This window comes from Macrobrachium nipponense, chromosome 4, assembly GCF_015104395.2.
Source record: "Macrobrachium nipponense isolate FS-2020 chromosome 4, ASM1510439v2, whole genome shotgun sequence".
In the NCBI taxonomy this organism is placed as follows: domain Eukaryota; kingdom Metazoa; phylum Arthropoda; class Malacostraca; order Decapoda; family Palaemonidae; genus Macrobrachium; species Macrobrachium nipponense.
In genome coordinates this window covers 116,636,231-116,653,962 of record NC_061100.1, presented here as the reverse complement: position 1 = coordinate 116,653,962, position 17,732 = coordinate 116,636,231, and the positions used below count along the sequence as shown (strand labels likewise).

The window sequence follows — 17,732 nt, the reverse complement described above, 5'->3', positions numbered from 1 at the left end:
ATTTTCTGCACATTAACGCTGGGAAATATAATAATATAATACTAATAGTGAAGGAATCCACAATGGTGTACAGATATAACTATATATTAGAAATATACATAAAAACTACAGCTTTCGAGAACTTGCTTGATTCCTTGAGAAGGAGAATCGAACAAGTAAATTGTATTTTTCCTAACTATACAAACCTGGGGTCCTTTACATAAGGAATTACTTTCGGCGTAGCTGGAATTACGGCCGTTAAATTCTTGAACAAGGTGGTTAGGCAGTAACTACCGTATGGCAGGCGGGTAGGCTAGCCTGCCCAGATGTAAACATTCCAATTTGCCTTTCAGCCCAGGTTCAAATTTAGGGGTGGCATGAGGTGGGCATGTATGTAAAGGACCTCAGGTTTGTATAGTTAGGAAAAATACAACTTCCGAAAATTGTGATTTGTTCCTACACGACATACAAACCCTCGGTCCTTTACATAAGGAAGACTCCATGATTAGTGGGAGGAATCTGAGTGAGCCTCTAGAACTGACTGGAGTTCTACACACCTAGGCTACTCCTCCTCATCGTAAGAGCGAGGAGGAGTGCCCTGACTCTGACAACTTGATCGGAGTATAGGAGCTGCATGATCAAGAGTCAGACTTCTGGGCATTTTCGAAATGAGTGAGGAATCGTAACTCATCCGACAATGGGCTGTGAAGAATATTTGGAGTCGGAGACATTAATGCAAAGTTCTGGGAAGGGTTTGCATTATTGTCAGTCTCCTTCTTCCCCTTGCTAGGGGAAGGAGTGGGATTGCTTCTATGATTCTGATAAGAAACATAAAAAGGATGCTTATGTATAAGTTACTGCATCAATCGTCCGACCAGCCAGTGTAAGTTCGAGTCCTATCCTCAACCTGAAGGAAGAGGAGTGGAAGGACGAGGTGTGGAAGGTGGAGGGGCCAGTCCCTCTCGCATCCTTACCTCTACAACTGCACACCATAGGCGAGATGCAACTTGTCCTCTTGAAGGAGCTGGGTAAGCAAACACAACCTGCAAGCATTCACCACTGGTCCAAGGAAATGAGGTTCCAAGGACATGTGGGCAGGCCAGAAGGGAAAGATAGATATGGTCGCAATGACCTTATCTATTTTCCTGTCCGACATATTTTTCGGAGTGATGACAAGTACCCATCCACTGGACTATCCACCTGCAGCGAAGTCTCTCAGTCTCGTAATATTCCGCAGCGGATAAAGACACCGACGCTCCATGGTGGGTGTCGATCCTTATGGGTACAGGAACACGCCAATAGGACAAAGTAATGACTGATCTGGATCAACCAATACAAAGTCCTCAGCGTAGCTCGTGACAGTCTCGGACTCTTCAACAGCTGCCAACTGACTGCGCTCGGTGTGAGGCAAGCAGTCCTGCATCCAAGACGTATTCACGCGACACTCACCTTCTGAAGGGTTACGCTGAGAAACCATACAAATCGTCTATCTTGTTTGCCACCGATGTTGGAAGACGAGATGATGATTCTCTCAAGGCATGCGCCCATCAGACGAAAGTCAATTGCCTTCTCATAGCAGTCGAATTTCAACTAAGGAGAAACAATACTATATGCCAATGAAAGACTAAGTTGAATGCAGACCTACGTCTTCACAGCTGAATCGAGAGAAGTTAACTCTCCAGTTTCTGAACGTTGAAAAAGTCCCGTCGATGACACCAAACAGTGAAGACGGCTTTAATCCCTGTTGTTTTACAGAGGACTGAAAATGCTTAACCGCTACTTCATTGCTGTTTGGTGAGAAGTCGGAGTTCGCAATGAAAGCGGAGCGCTTTTCAGTAATGAAAACACAGGGATTGTACTGCCTGAAGAACTGCTTCTCATGGGCTGGATCAGGGAGGACATTTCTATTACTTGGAAATAGAACTGGCAGGGTGGGGAACAGGCGAAGTCTTCCGTTATTCATCTACAATTCGGGGTGAACAAAGAATAATTGCACACCTACAAATTACGAGATGTATTTAGAAGACAAACTCAGATGTCTGAAGAAGTCATTCTGCATCATCGCAGCAGGCAGGTGCGATGAAGTGGAAGACTAGGCTACAGACTTCTGTTACCGTGAGGTAAATAGAAAGATGATAACGAGTCTAGTGAGATAGCTCGGTCTGAAAATTTTTGCAACAGCTAAAGGCGACGCAGTAGAGATGGTCATACACGTATGCGAGAATTCCAGCCAACCAGAGACCTAAGTATGTGATTACCCGGCAGAGATTCGATTTGGTAGTCAATCATAGCAGAGGACAAGAGACAATAGCCGACCGAACTATCTCGGAGAGCCAGTTAGTACTGGCTGCGGCAGGCAGGGCTGGCAGGCAGCCTGTACACTGCTAGCTCTCGTTCACTTGTCATCCTGAGTTGCAAGGTAATCCATTCCAAGAAGGAATGCGTTCGGCTAGAACCACCGAGCGCAAGAAAATACGTTCGAGCATTTGCATTTTAACCGAAACGGATTTCAGTGAATGCAAACGCTGTGGTGTTGTTGTTGTTGTAAACAATACTACAAGTATCTCAAAATCGAAACTGGTAACTCTTGGGAGGCTTGCAAGGCAGTCCCGAGTTGTAGTTCAATTAAGAAGATACTATTCGTCTTGGTCACAACCCATAGAGTTAACTACAGTATGTGCCTACACCTCGGACAATTCAACTGATAACAGAAGCATGTCGCGAGGGAAATATATGTAGTATATTTGTAGGTTCCTGTACATAGACCTCCAGCCTAAATTCTCTTCCATTCCAGGAACAAGAATAAGGACTGGAAGCCGACCTCCTTCATTCTCTAATGTAGAGAGCAAAGGTGAAGTTTTCCCAAAGGAAGACTTCTATGGTGATAACAGGATACTGAAGACGATTAGTTCAAGCTGAACTGGATGTTCCCAAAACAGTAGCACTGGAGAGGCATTCAAACTCTCAGTGCTATCCATCCTGAATGGATTGACATAAGTTCGGTAACCAAAAACATAGTCTCTCGGGTTCGACTTCTGAGAAGTAAACTCCACCGAATTCCTCTTATTTCCTTGTTTAATTCTAGTATAACCAAGAAATAAAGTAAAAAAAAAAAAAAGAGAGGAGGATTGACTCTTATTGCCCGTTCTTCTCTATCCTGGGGTTGACCGCCTTCAGAGGCAATGGACTGTCAGGTCCATCCAGGTTGAGCCCCTCCCGAGATATTCTTCCTTCAGCAGCCATACTTCCTTCGAACACTAGAAATTCCAGAAATTCGAGCATTCGGCAAGATTCCCAATTATCGAAGTAACAATAATCCAGGATTCTCATCTCGCCCTCTCTGGACCGTGGTTTCGCCCGAGTGTTTGTAGATCGTATAAGACCAAAACACTCAAGAGTGTGCTAGAAACTCAGAAGAATTTTAAGCGCTTGGCGAAACCCACCCCCCAACCTGAATTTCATCAGACGATCATCGGGTGGTGGTCCTCCCGACTCCCGTAGAAATTGAGGAGGAATAGGCAAGATACTTCCTCAACAACGGGGACTTATGTCCAGTAGGACCCAAAGGTCCCTAAGGAACGCAGTCCCCAACGTGGAATCCTACGGAGAACACTCTGCAGGATCCCTCCCATTCCTGTCGCAGCCATAGGAAGAGAGGGAATGGGGAAGGAAAATTGGATGCTCTCGCTCACCTTGCCAGCGGAACTAGCAAACAGAGAAGCAAGTTACGGGCAGCCATCAACCTGCGGTGATGGCTGCTCCGAGTCTAGGAAAACATTACCGTCTGGAGAAAACGTTTTCCCGAGGAGGATTACGAAACTCATACTGTAGGCGAAACTTCTGCCGCCACTGTGACCATCATCTGGGTGGGGCTGAGCGTGCACCTGACAGGAGAGGGCTGATACCATCCTCCGACGCGTCCCAGTACTCGTTGAGGTCGAAACTTCTCAAGAGGATCGAAGGGGGAGCCCACACCGGTTTCTGCATGCATGGTCCAGCGGGACCGTCACGTGAACAGCGGTGATGGTCACTCCGTTAGTCTAGGAAGCGTCATCGTCCTTGCCAGCCCCCACGATCTCCTCCAACACTTGAGTGTAAGATCTGTTTGGTCCCAAAACTGAAGAAGGTGACCTTCTTCTTCCTCAGCTGGGGGGCCTAGGAAGTTGAAGGGGAAGAGGCGGCAGAAGAAGACGACAGAAAAGACGACGACGCCTTCCTCTTCTTCCTGGACTTCCTCTTCGCCAGTTTCCTCAGGACAACCGACAGGTCCTCCACGGAGTGGGGGCAGTTGTGGTAGCAACATGGCCCAACTACACCTGTCCAGAGGGACCTGCGGGAGCAGCAGTGGAGAGAACGCTTCCTCGCGGAGGGTTACGAAACTCCTACCTGGCAGGCAAAGCGTCTGCCAGCACCGAGACTGGTCGGTCGCGCGAACGCGACTGTCGTCTGGGTGAGGCCGAGTGTGCACCTGACAGGAGACAGCCGATACCGTCCTCCGACTGTTCCAAGTCCTCATTGAGGCTGAAACCTCTCTGAAAAAAAGAATAATTAAAAGAGGCCTGGATGGGCCTCCTCCACCAGTCTCTGCGTGCACAGACCCGCGGGAACATCACGTCAACCCTGGGTACCAGACGATCGCTGCGAGAGCGATTGCCGGTCTGGCGAGAGTCACCTGAGCGACTCTTACCATCCCTCCGCTCCGTACCTGGGTCCTGATACGGTGAGCCTACTCAGCAGTCTGGACCTTGACTGCATGGCCACCCGTAGGTGACCATACACTCGGTGGCGCTCGCAAGCGAGCGGCCAAAATGGTTCCCGGTCCGGATATGGAACCTCTGGAGCCGGGAGAGGAGGTACCAGCGGTGGTTGGTACCTCCATGGTCCCCGTCTTCTTCCCTGAGGAAGGAAAGACGGGCCCCGTTCCCGGAGGAACAGAAGGACCAGCAGAAGACCCACCTGTCTCACCGGAGCAAGACAGACCCTTAAAAGTTGAAGGGGTAGAGACATGAAAATATGATCTCGACAAGGAGGATGACGACACTTGATAAGCTCTCTTCCTCTTTGATTTCCTCCAAATTCTGCTAGACTTCTACCATCAGGAACAGATAAACATCACAGGGCACCGCGAAAGCTTTGTCCAGTGACATAACTCCAGGGTAGTAGTGGTAAATGTATATGATTATCAGCAGGGGATCAGTACACACACTCGAGGATCGGTATCACAACATGCCATGAGTCACAGGTACAATTCCAAGGTTAGGATAACCAATACAAAGAGCTATCCAATCAATACTGCTGTAAACACAATCACCACTGTTAGTCTGTAAAATAAGGAAAAAATGATTAAAGTAATAGGGATAATCCTCACGCATCCAAGGGCACCGCCCTCCGAAGTGAGAGGAGATCCCCCAAACATAAACACCACACACCCCTTCTTCTACCTTCATCCGATAGTAAGTGAAAGGATGAAGGAGAAGAGAAATAACAAAAAAAAAAAACAAGGACAAACCTTTGAAGTTTCCCTTGGTAATTCCCAAGCGTAAGCGTAATTTTCGGATGAATACGTCTCGTTAAAGGATCAATATCACTCACGTTAAATACATGTTTCATCCTCACGTTAAATACATATCTAGTCCTCGAGTTAAAGGGCGAAAGAATGTAAATAATATGTTGGCATACCTTTGCCGCCGACTCTTAACACAAGTAGAGAGGCGGCTATAAAGGCTATCACAAAAAGTGGGTTGTATATTAATTGAATTTAATATTAATATCAAACACCGTATATACATATTTATTTGAAAAACAAAAATAAACCAAAAAGATCCCACCGAGAAAAAAGATCAACAACCAATCAGCCGGAGCTCACAAACACACGTCTTCATCGGAAGACGGCCAAAAGCAAAGTGGACCATTTACATCCAGGCAGGCTTGCCTACCCGCCTGTCACACAGTAGTTACTGCCTAACTACCTTGTTCAAGAATTCAACGGCTGTAATTCCAGCTACGCCGAAAGTAATTCCTTATGTAAAGGACCAAGGCTTTGTATATTGTGTAGGAACAAAATAATAATAATAATAATAATAATAATAATAATAATAATAATAATAATAATAATATAACAAAAACTTACCAGGAATTGAGGTTAACTCTATACTTCAGTAACAGTGCAACAACATTGTGATACCCAGTACAAACTGCATGAAATAAAGCTGTCCAATCACGATTATCACGAGTCTCCAGGATACTTCCAGCCTGAAATTTACATACGAATGACAACTTCAACATAAACTGTTTAACAAACATTTTAAGACATTATTTATTTCTTGAATTAAGAATTGCAAAAAATTCCAGTAATCCCTCATTTTTCTGGACTAATACATCCAAGCCCTGACAGATCTTGGAAATTTCCAGATATCATGAAATTACACTCCAGGCGCAAAACAGCAATTTGTACCCTATTTTCTCTATTTTCTTACTACACAGTGCTGTACACAATGCTTCTGCACAGCACAGAGCACTGAGCATAACTGTATACAAAAAAAACAACAATGTGCAGTACACTGTATGTAAAATGTATAAACACAACATTAAAATTATTTACCACTCTGTCTGTTTGTCTCTCATCTATGAACAATGCAAAAACTGCTTAAATGGGCTGGACTTACATTTTTTTTTTATAAAGAATATCCCCTAGAGAAAGAGAAGGGCAAGCACATTTACAGCAGTGATGCATATGTGTAAATACACATACACACATACATGTATGTATATACACATATTCACTTTACACTGATCAAGTAGTTACCATTTTGTACTGCATTTTGGTACCTCCACAATACAAATCTTATAAACATTTCATTCAAATGTATGTGTGCGTGTGTGTGCACAGGAATTTTTAAAGGTGTATTACAGCAATAGTATATTGTTATCTATTTTGTATAGCACACAAAATTTATGAGATCTTAACACCATCTCATACAAAACTTCGGTTACTAGAGCTTAGGGGCTGTTGTAAGTCACTAGTTGACACCTTTGGTAAATATGTAATGCACTAATATACTGATTATCAGTTATATTAATTACATATACATACAGTACATATATCCATTGAAGGATATTATCATGTACTGTATATAAAATTCTTACAATGAATATGAGCAATTTACAGAAACAAGGAGACACATGCCAAGTTCTTTAAGGTATGAAAATCAACCCATGATTGTGAGAGAGAGAGAGAGAGAGAGAGAGAGAGAGAGAGAGAGAGAGAGAGAGAGAGAGAGAGAGAGAGAGAGAGAGAGAGAGAGAGAGAGAATACATAGCTTTTCATAAATTGCAAGTGAACACAACAAACAAGATTTAGATGCCACGTACATACATAATCGTTTTATTGTCTCGAACTCAAATGAACATGCAGTACCTATTGCCCCTAAATACAATCTAATTTAATGGTTATGACCAAATGAAAAATGAATAACAAATAAATGTAATACCTAGTCTCTTGTTATATAAAGACAATATCTTCCAAGTACTTAACTATTAACTTAAATTTATATAATTTGTTTTTGTTTGTTTGTATGGTGTTTTTACATTGTGCGGAAGCAGTGGTTATTCAGCAACGGGACCAACGGCTTACGTGACTTCCGAACCACGTTGAGAGTGAACTTCTATCATATTAAATTTTCATATTAAAAGTTCAGTTCATTTGTAGATTGAGAGTAAATTACATTTTTATAAGCAATCATATTAATGTCTGTCTGTTTAATAACTCTTGCAATGTGCATTATTATTTTATTACATCCCCCAATAAAATTATGTGATTGTGTTCATCAATAAACATGAAATTTTCATTATTAAAATGAAGTTTTATTGTATACTTACCGAACAATTATAGAGCCGTGATTTCCACGAGCGGCAGGATACTAAATTCAAATTTAGCGCGTCGGCGTCGCCAACACTGGTGGTGATGACGTCATCTCCCTCCACTCGCGGGAGAACCAGGTACAACTGCCCAGGTGAATCCAATTCTTTCTGCCCGTCCGTCCACCTAAGGGGAGGAGGGTGGGTATAATCATAATTGTTCGGTAAGTATACAATAAAACTTCATTTTAATAATGAAAATTTCATTTTTATTGTACTGTCTTACCGAACAATTATAGAGCTGATTACACATTTATGGGAAGGTGGGATTCAGTGGACCACTAGTATTTTTAAATGGTTACATTTATTGCAATACCAGTAAACACTCAAGGTGTCTGTTGTACCTTACCTTGTAAGAGAGCTACAGCAGACTGTTACTGCCTCTGGTCGGTGCTCTTCTTACTATTGTAGAGGAATTGGAATTTGACCAAAGTTAGCCTCTACAGGAGTGGAATCCTTCCGTAGTTCAAGCGAGTCAAGGCTGACTGACGGAGGATAGTAACAACAAAGATTGCCCTTGCCCTGGGCTAAGACCAGAAATTCAATCATACAAAACATTTGTCACCAACACCAGATTTAAAAACATATATACCCAACCATTGTAAAATCTGACCTAACAGACTGGTGAGTATCCCAGGTACTCAGTACCCCCAGCTTCCCTTGAACTCGACAACCTATTCAAGGTGAAAAGTTAGCATAGAGGTGACGGACCCCTGTGCCGTTTCTCCCAACACCATGCCAGAAACCGCCACCGGACCTAACGTTTTACATTCTCGAAAACCGTTTCTATCTCTTTGAGATAATGACTCGCAAAAACCAAATTCGATCTCCAGAACGTGCTCTGAAGAATCGAAGCTAAAGATAAATTCTTTCTGAATGCTAAAGAAGTTGCCACTGCTCTAACCTCGTGAGCTTTAACTCTCAGAACGGAAAGATTGTCGTTCTCGGACTGCGAGTGAGCTTCCCTGATAAGCTCTCTAATAAAGAACGATATAGCATTCTTAGAAAGAGGACGAGAGGGATTTTGAACCGAGGTCCAGAGCTTAGGAGATTGTCCTCTAATACCCTTAGTGGCAAACAGATACTGCTAATAGCCCTGACTGGACATAAGAGCCTTTCTTCCTCCTCATGTCCAACCAAATCAGATAAGTTCCTTACCACAAAACTCCTCGGCCAAGGATTAGAAGGATTCTCATTTTTGGCTAGAAAGGTCAAAGATACCGAAAATACAGCATTGCCTTGAGAGAAACCGATTCTTTTGTCTATAGCGTGCAATTCGCTGACACGCTTAGCAGAAGCTAGTGCAATAAGAAAGAGTGCCTTCTTAGTCAAGTTCCTGAGTGAAGCCGACTTCAAAGGCTCAAACGGTGGCCCCATGAGGAACTTAAGCACCACATCTAAGTTCCAAGCCACTGTATCTTGCGGGAGCTTAGTGGTTTCGAAAGACCTAATGAGGTCCGACAGATCTGAATTGGAGGAAATATCCAAACCTCGCTCGAAAAACCGAAGAGAGCATGGCTCTATATCTGATCGTCGAAGGAGCCAGTTTCTTAGAGTTCCTAAGAAATAGAAGAAAATCTGCTATTTCTGTTAAAGAGGTCGCAGAAGTAGAGACTTTAGCACTTCTACACCACTCTCTGAAGATTCTCCACTTCCCTTGATAGAGTTTGTTAGAAGACTCTCTCCTACAACGAGCGATAGCTTCTGCAGCTCTTCTTGAAAATCCTTTCGCTCTGACAAGATTCCGGACAGTCTGAACCCTGTCAGAGCTAGAGCGGACAAGTTTTGATGGAACCTCTTGAAGTGAGGTTGTTTGAGAAGCCACTTCTCTGGAGGAAGAAGTCTGGGGAAGTCTACTAACAACTGGAGAAGGTCCGGGAACCACTCCTGGGCCAAAAGGGAGCGATTAACGTTAGCGTTACATTGCTGTGCGACATGAACTTGTTCAGCACCTCTCTTATTAGACCGAACGGAGGGAATGCATAAGCTTCCAGACCCGACCAATCCAACAGCATTGCGTCCACCGACCAAGCTAGAGGATCTGGGACTGGAGAACAAAAGAGAGGAAGACGGTTGTTCCTTGATGTCGCGAACAGTCTATTGACGGTCGTCCCCAAAGGCGCCAAAGTTTCTGACAAATCTTGTTGTCCAAAGTCCACTCCAGAGGTAACACTTGCTGTTGACGACTTAACTCGTCCGCCAGGACGTTCACCTTTCCCGGAACAAATCTCGGGACTAGCTGAACCTTCGCTTCGTTTGACCACAGGAGGAGATCCTTGGCTACTTCGTACAGAGAGAAAGACTGAGTCCCCCCCTGTTTCCGCACGTACGAGAGAGCCGTGGAGTTGTTGGAATGCACTGCCACTACTCGACCTTCTACTAAGCTCCAAAACTGTCTGAGCCCCAAGAAAATTGCTAACAGTTCCTTTACATTTATGTGGAACTTCTTCTCCTTCTCCAACCAAGCTCCTGAAGTCCGTTGATTTCCCAGTAGGGCTCCCCAACCTGTGTCCGATGCGTCGGAAAAGAACTGTAAGTTCGGGAGGATGGGTCGTAAATCTAACCCTTCTTCCAACCTTGCTCGAGAGAGCCACCACCTTAGGTCCTCTTTTATTTGATCTGTGACAGGAAAGGTAATCGAGTCTGGTTGTGTCTTCCTGCACCAAGAGGCTCTCAGGAAAAAAACTGCAGAGGTCTCATGTGCAGTCTTCCCAACGTCACAAATTTCTCCATGACGTCAATTTGCCCAGGAGCCTCAATCCACTGATTGGAGGAGAACTTACCTTTTTGTCCAAGAACTCCTGAACTGTCTCCAGACAGCCTTGAACCCTCTTCGGGGACAGAAAAGCCCGAAAAACTTGAGCATTCAGAATCATCCCCAAATAAAGGATGCTCTGAGATGGAACCAACTGGGACTTCTGTTTGTTGACCAGAATTCCTAACTTTCTGGCAAGATCCAGAGTTGTTCCAAGGTCCTTCATGCACGACTCTCTGATTCCGACCGGAGAAGCCAATCGTCCAGATAGAGGGAGATTCTTACTCCTAATATGTGTAGCCAGCTTCTATCGGGGATAGAACCTGGTGAAAACTTGAGGAGCGGTCGCTAGTCCGAAGCAAAGCGCCCGAAAACTGAAAACACCTTGCCTTCGAACATGAACCTCAGGTACTTCCGAGATTCGCGATGTATCGGAATGTGAAAATAAGCGTCTTGCATGTCCAGAGAGACCATCCAATCCCCCTGTTCTGATGGGACTTCCAAGAACCGGTACCGGAGTGGTCTCCCATATGAAATTTTGTTTTCGGTTTTCTGGGCTTCAAGCTCGTGTCGCTGCGCGAAATATCCTTTAATCTATTATTTCTAGGGTAAATGTACTAACACATACCAGAGAATAAATAAAGAAAATAAAGAAAAAAGGTCAGTATAACTGACTCGCTCACCCTCCAGGAGGGTGTCGGTATGAACACTAGGCGAGTGAGACCACTACCACGAGCCAAATGCCAATAGAAATCTCCCACTACAAAATCCCTCCAAGAGGGGAGCCGACCCACAGAGTGAGCAGCTCGTACTACTACTACTCCATCCCATGCTGCCGACTGCTGCGCCTCTGGTGGCCATCCTTTCAAGTTAGCGCACACGAGTCGGTGGTGAGTTTTATTTTTGATATTTTTCCTCCTCTGTGTTTTGTGTGCCCTTTCGTTTGGATTTTTCTATTATGGAGCGTGCAGCTATCGCAGCAGCTAAGTTAAGTACTCAGTATTTACGGTTAGTTGGTTTTTTCCGGCCCTGAGACAGTATTTGCCGTTTTTTTAGGTATAAATACGATCTCGGGTCGGAAGAATGGCAGCATGGTTCTGCTCGTGATGGGTTCGTTCTTGGTCTCCCATACCTAGAACATCCCCTTATTTATCTTCGCTCTATATGATTATCCGCTTTACTTAGGGTACGGTCTACTCAGGTTTGTCATGCATGCATGTATTTTACCTTACGTAGGCTGACTAGCTTTGAGTGGTAGACTTGCCTTCGGGTTAGTCGTACACTCCTGGATTTTTTCTCCTGCTATATTGTTTTCTTTCTTTCATTTATTTATTTATACTATGTATTTTATTATTGTTGTTAGTTAGTTAGGCGTCTGGCTTAGCCTAGGTCCTGGCTCTTTGAGCCTATACTACCGCTCATCAGTTCGGTTTGCTTCCCTATAGCACTCTCTGATCAGTTGGTTTGGCCCAGTGGGCTTATTTGCTACCACTTTTCAGTTCAGTATGCTTCCCGATAGCATTTCTCTGATCAGTGGTCGTCCTAGGCTTAGTTGTCGTATTTGGTCTTACCGCCTCGTGGTCACTTCGTGATCACGGGCCAGCCAGACGCCTGTCCAGTCATTCTTCCCCCCCCCTCCCGCTCTTCCATAGAGTCGGGCGGGGGTGGGTCGGTCTGCCCATGCTCGCTCCACATACCCGAGCCTGCCTCCCTCTCTCCCCTCAGGCGGAGGGGCTAGGGAGTCGGGACAGACCCAGACTGGTCTCGACCTCTCCGGCTTCTCGGTCCGGCCGGTTGGTACGGAGTGGGGGGTACTGGCCTTGCCCACCCTCCGCGCTACCTTGTCGCTCCGGGCTAGCTTGAGCCTGTATGTCTTCTCGCTCTTTCCCACCTTACTAGGGCTCCTTCCTGATCGGAGTCCTGGTATCCAGCGGAAAGTTGTTAGTCCACCCAGTAGGGTGGACCGGAGCATACAGTGGGTCTCTGCTAACCTTACCGTTTTGCTGAGTTACTACACTCCGCTACGCACCGGACTTAGTCCGGTTTGCTTGTGTGTTAGGTTTAAGTTATCTATAAGTTTATCTTAAGTACCTTAAACCATCCCCCCTCCCTTACATGTCTTACCGGATCTCTCCGGGATTATAGCCTATTCAGGCGATGCAGGGAGGGGTTATGCCCAAATTTTTTCCGAGCTCCGGCATGCATCGGAGTTCTTCTGTCCTTTAGACTGTAAGTGATGTTTTTTTAAGATACTCATGTGTCTTCCCACTTACAGGCCACCAACTGTGAGCATCCGGGATGTTCCGCCACACTTCAGGACCCTTGTGGACACGAAGTTTGCCGGTCCCATGCTCCATGCGCGACTCCGCTCGGGGACATCCAGGTCTGGTACCATGAGACGTGTACCATATGTTACGATCTGGTGAGCCAGCTTTTGGAAGGGGTAAGTTTTCCATCTCCAGTAGCTGCTCCGCTTCTATTTTAGCACTTAAGTTTTCATCATTTACCTTAACTTAAGGCAATTAATTTAAGTTATACTTTAAGTTTTAGTTTTAAGTGATTCTTAAATCTAAACTACGCCCTCTCTTCCAGGCTCCGGCAGTAAGGGATACCGCACTGGCTACCCTGCGGGCCTGGGTCGGCGGTTTTGGGAAAAACGCCGCCAAGGGTCAGCCCTACATCCTGGAGAAGCGGTTGGCATTATTAATCTTCCCCGGAGGCAAGGCGACAGGATACGTCGACCCGGTAGAGGCGGATCCGACTATCGCCTTCATCCAACAACAGCTGGCTACCTCATTAACTGATCAGGACCAGGATATCTCTACGGATGTCGCGACCCTAGATATTAATGTTGAACCTATGGTAGGTATAGACGACCTGTTGGTCGATGGTAGGTACGGTGGACACCCAAGGGTCCCCACCCTTGGCTAACTGTTTTTCTTCTACTCCTGCAACCTCTCCATCCTTCCAAGGCTTTACGGGTGACGATATATATTTCTCCTCCTGGCGCTTCGGTTAGACCTAAGGTCAAGTCTAAAGTGAATGAACCTTTGTCTAAGACGTCGTCGTCGTCGTCTAAGAAGACGACGTCGGCTTCATCCTCCTCCCGTAAGTCTCCGGCTGGGAATCCCGGAGCAACCAGGTCTAAAGCTTCTAGCTCCGGCTCTAAGTCCTCGAGGAGTAAATCCTCCAGAGAGAGATCTCGCACTCCGGCAGAATCACCAGTTCCGCTACCGTTGGTTCCGATTCAGAGCCTCCCCTCCACCTCCGCAGCAGCTCCGGCTTTGGACTCCAATGCTGGCCTGTTGCAACAGGTGGGTGACCTGGTTGGGTCCTTAAAGAGTAGCATGGAGCAAATGATCTCTCGTCTGTCGGACAGGATTACTTCCCAGGACTCCATTATAGCCGGGCTGAGAAAGCTCATCTAGCCTCTCCTCCACTGTCCAACACGAGTGGATCTCAACTTCCTCCGTATGACTCACTACCTCAGTTCTCTATGAACAATCCGTGGAGAGTAGCGTCATACGCCCCTTCCAGGACGGTCTCATTTCTATACCGGAATTTGGGACTCGAAGAATAGAGGACTTCGAGTTCTTCCCGGAAGACCTCCAGCCTCCGTTCATAGGCTACGCAAGGCTCACGCCTTCGGCTATGGTGCGGGACGATAAGGTACCTAAGGAGACAGTCCTCTACTCACGAGACCAGGCTCAGAGAGAATGGCTCAGGTGTTTAGAGGACATGGATTGTTCTAACACCAAGATACAACCATTTAAGAGTCCCTTTACCATTTTCACAATGGATGAGAGTACCCCGCTCCCGTTCCTAACCAAGATCGCGAGGTCGACCATCCCAGCGGCCCAGAAGGGGGAACCTATACCGCAGTTGAAGGAAGCAGATCCCACATCTCCGTTGCTCCCCTCAGTTGGAGAATTGTGGGAAGACAATTGCCGAATACATTCTCAGCTGGCAAACTCAAAACCGGACTGTGTATGGAGCAGTTTGGTGAAAAAGCTACCCAGGCTCCCAAGATAGCCTTATTCAGCTGAATTTGACGCAAAATCGCGACTAGCCAGATCCATCAATTCTATGGCTATGTCTGAGGTAGCTACCATGGCTTATGGATCAGAACCGATTTTTAAGCTCATGACCAAAGCCCTGACTCAAACGGTACAGTCAGATAGTGTTTGAGTTTGCCACTGCTCGGACGAATTGTAGGAAGCATGTCCTACAAGAGGCAACCATCCGGCATGAACCGAATAGGTTACTCTCGTCTAGCATCTGGGAGCAGATCTCTTCCCAGAAGCTATGGTTAAGGAGGTCCCAGTCAGAGGCTACCAGGTTAAACCAGATCCATTAAGGATCGGTGGGGCCTTACTGGCTAAGAGAGGCACGACTGACTCCTAAAGGTAAGGGCATAAAGAAACCCGGCGTTTCCCCAACCCCCCCAAAAACCCCCTTGACCAGAAGAAGCAACTACGCTTTCCTCAACAAGTTCCAGCGGTTCTGGTACCGGTAGTTGCAGACAGCCCAACCCTCCACTTCTAAAGGTCAATCACAGCCAATTTATGTGATATCCCCTCAGCCTCAGCCCTCCACCTCTTATGCCATCTCTCCAGCTTACAACCAAGCCTTCGAGAGTCAAGCTTCTCAGAAGTATGACCGCTCGGGTGTAAGGGAGGGACAGAGGGTAAGCGTTCCTTTCGTGGGAGAGGATCGGGAGGCCCCCTTTAACAGGGGAAAGCACTTCAGAGGAGGCCGAGGCGGTTACCAGAACCAATGAAGAACTTCAGGTAGGAGGGAGGCTGTTTCACTTTCGCCACCGGTGGAACTTCAGCCAATGGGCTCAGAGCATAAAGTGGTCAAAGGGCCTGGGTTTGGAGCTGGTTGACGAACCCAACCTCCAATCCAGACCTTTCCCGTCAACTTCCTTCCAAGGAATTGACAGAGTTACGCAGACGAACCTCCTTCAAAAACAGGGGAGCCTTATAGCGAGAGTCAAGAGATTAAAATTTCAAGGTCGCTTGTTCAGCGTGCCAAAGAAAGGCTCACAAAAAAGAAGGGTAATCTAGACTTGTCCCGCTTAAACTTAGCCATCCGCTGCGACAAGTTCAAGATGCTCACGATCTCACAGGTGCGGACCTTACTTCCCCGTGGGGCCGTCACCACCTCTATCGATCTTACAGACGCTTACTATCATATCCCTATTGCAAGACACTTCCGTCCGTATCTGGGTTTCAAGATAGGAGACCAGACATTCTCCTTCAAGGTAGTTCCATTCGGACTCAACGTGGCACCCAGAGTGTTCACGAAGCTAGCGGAAGTGGTAGTGCAACAACTCAGATCGCAAGGGATTATGGTAGTAGCGTATCTCGACGATTGGTTGATCTGGGCCCCAACAGCCGAGGAATGCAACAGAGCTACTCTGAAAGTGATTCAGTTCCTGGAATATCTAGGCTTCAAGATAAACAGGACCAAATCAAGACTCACTCCAGAGTCAAACTTTCAGTGGCTGGGCATTCAATGGAATCTATCCTCACACTCTGTCGATTCCATCAACCAAAAGGAAAGAAATAGCAAAGTCAGTCAAGCAATTTCTAAGTCACAAACTAGCGTCAAGGAGAGCCCAGGAAAGGATCCTGGGTTCTCTCCAGTTTGCATCAGTGACAAACGTCTTAATGAAAGCCAAACTGAAAGACCTAACCAGAATCTGGCGCTCGCGAGCAAACGTCAGGTCCAGGGACAAACTATCCTCAGTGCCTCTGATTCTAAAGAATCGACTTCGGCTGTGGGCGAGAGTCAAGAATTTATCAATGTCAGTACCCCTTCAGTTCCCTCCACCAGGGATCACCATCCACACAGACGCGTCCTTAAGCGGCTGGGGAGGTTATTCCCAGGTCAAAAAGGTTCAAGGGACTTGGTCACCTCAGTTCCGTCAGTTCCATATAAACGTACTGGAGGCAATGGCAGTGTCTTGACTCTAAAAAGGTTACGCCCACCAAGTACTCCCACATAAAGCTAGTCCTGGACAGCGCAGTGGTAATGTACATTGTATTAAACAGAGGAGGCTCCAAGTCACGTCATCTAAATCACGTCATGATAGCCATCTTCTCCCTGGCAGACAAGTTCAGTTGGCATCTTTCCTCCACTCACATAGCTGGAGTAAGAAACGTCATAGCAGACGCCCTATCCCGATCAGTACCCCTAGAGTCGGAATGGTCACTGGACAACAGTTCGTTCCAATGGATCCTTCAAAGAGTCCCAGGGCTACAGGTGGAGTCTCTTCGCATCCCAAGCGAACCACAAACTACCGTGTTATGTAGCCCCCAACCTGGACCCTCTGGCCTATGCCACGGACGCCCTGGCTCTAGACTGGAAACAAAACTGGGAGAAGATTTATGTCTTCCCTCCAGTGAATCTCCTCATGAAAGTATTGAACAAACTCAGGACTTCAAGGGTCAAGTGGTCTCTAGTAGCCCCAGACTGGCCGAAGAGCAACTGGTATCCTCTAATTTTGGAGCTGGGCCTTCGTCCTCTTCAGATCCCAGTCCCAAGCTCTCCCAGTCAGTACAAATGAAGACTGTGTTCGCTTCCTCAGGGATTCTCAAAACCCTAACTTATGGATTTCATGAAGTTTGCGGCAAAAAGAGATGCGAATATTGACCCTCAGAATATTCTATTCTTGGAATCCGATAAGAGGGATTCGACTTTGAGACAGTATGATGCTGCTGTCAAAAAGTTAGCAACCTTCCTGAGAGAATCGGATATTAGAATCATGACAGTTAATTCAGCTATATCCTTTTTCAGATCCATTATTGAAAAAGGTTTAGCAGCTAGCACGATTACGACAAACAAGTCAGCTTTGAAAAGATATTTCATTTGGATTTAACATAGACTTGACGGATTCCTACTTCTCGTCTATTCCTAAGGCATGTGCTAGGCTTAGGCCTTCTGTTAGGCCTACGTCAGTTTCATGGTTCTTAAATGATGTTCTAAAACTGGCTTCGAAACCGATAATGACACATGCTCTTTTATAATGCTCTTAAGAAAAACCCTATTCTTATTAAGCTTAGCTTCAGGAGCA

At 46.0% G+C, this 17,732-nt stretch overlaps 1 protein-coding gene across 5 annotated transcripts in view; it reads right to left on the bottom strand.

Annotated features, from left to right (window-relative positions):
• Positions 1-17,732, bottom strand: part of LOC135211084 (ankyrin repeat and SAM domain-containing protein 3-like) — a 172,153-nt gene that overhangs the window by 97,046 nt on the left and 57,375 nt on the right. For all 5 annotated transcript variants that reach the window (XM_064244153.1, XM_064244155.1, XM_064244156.1 and 2 more), the window contains exon 4: positions 6,110-6,231. In XM_064244153.1, the coding sequence (XP_064100223.1) occupies positions 6,110-6,231 (122 nt within the window). The remainder of the gene's footprint in view (positions 1-6,109; positions 6,232-17,732) is intronic.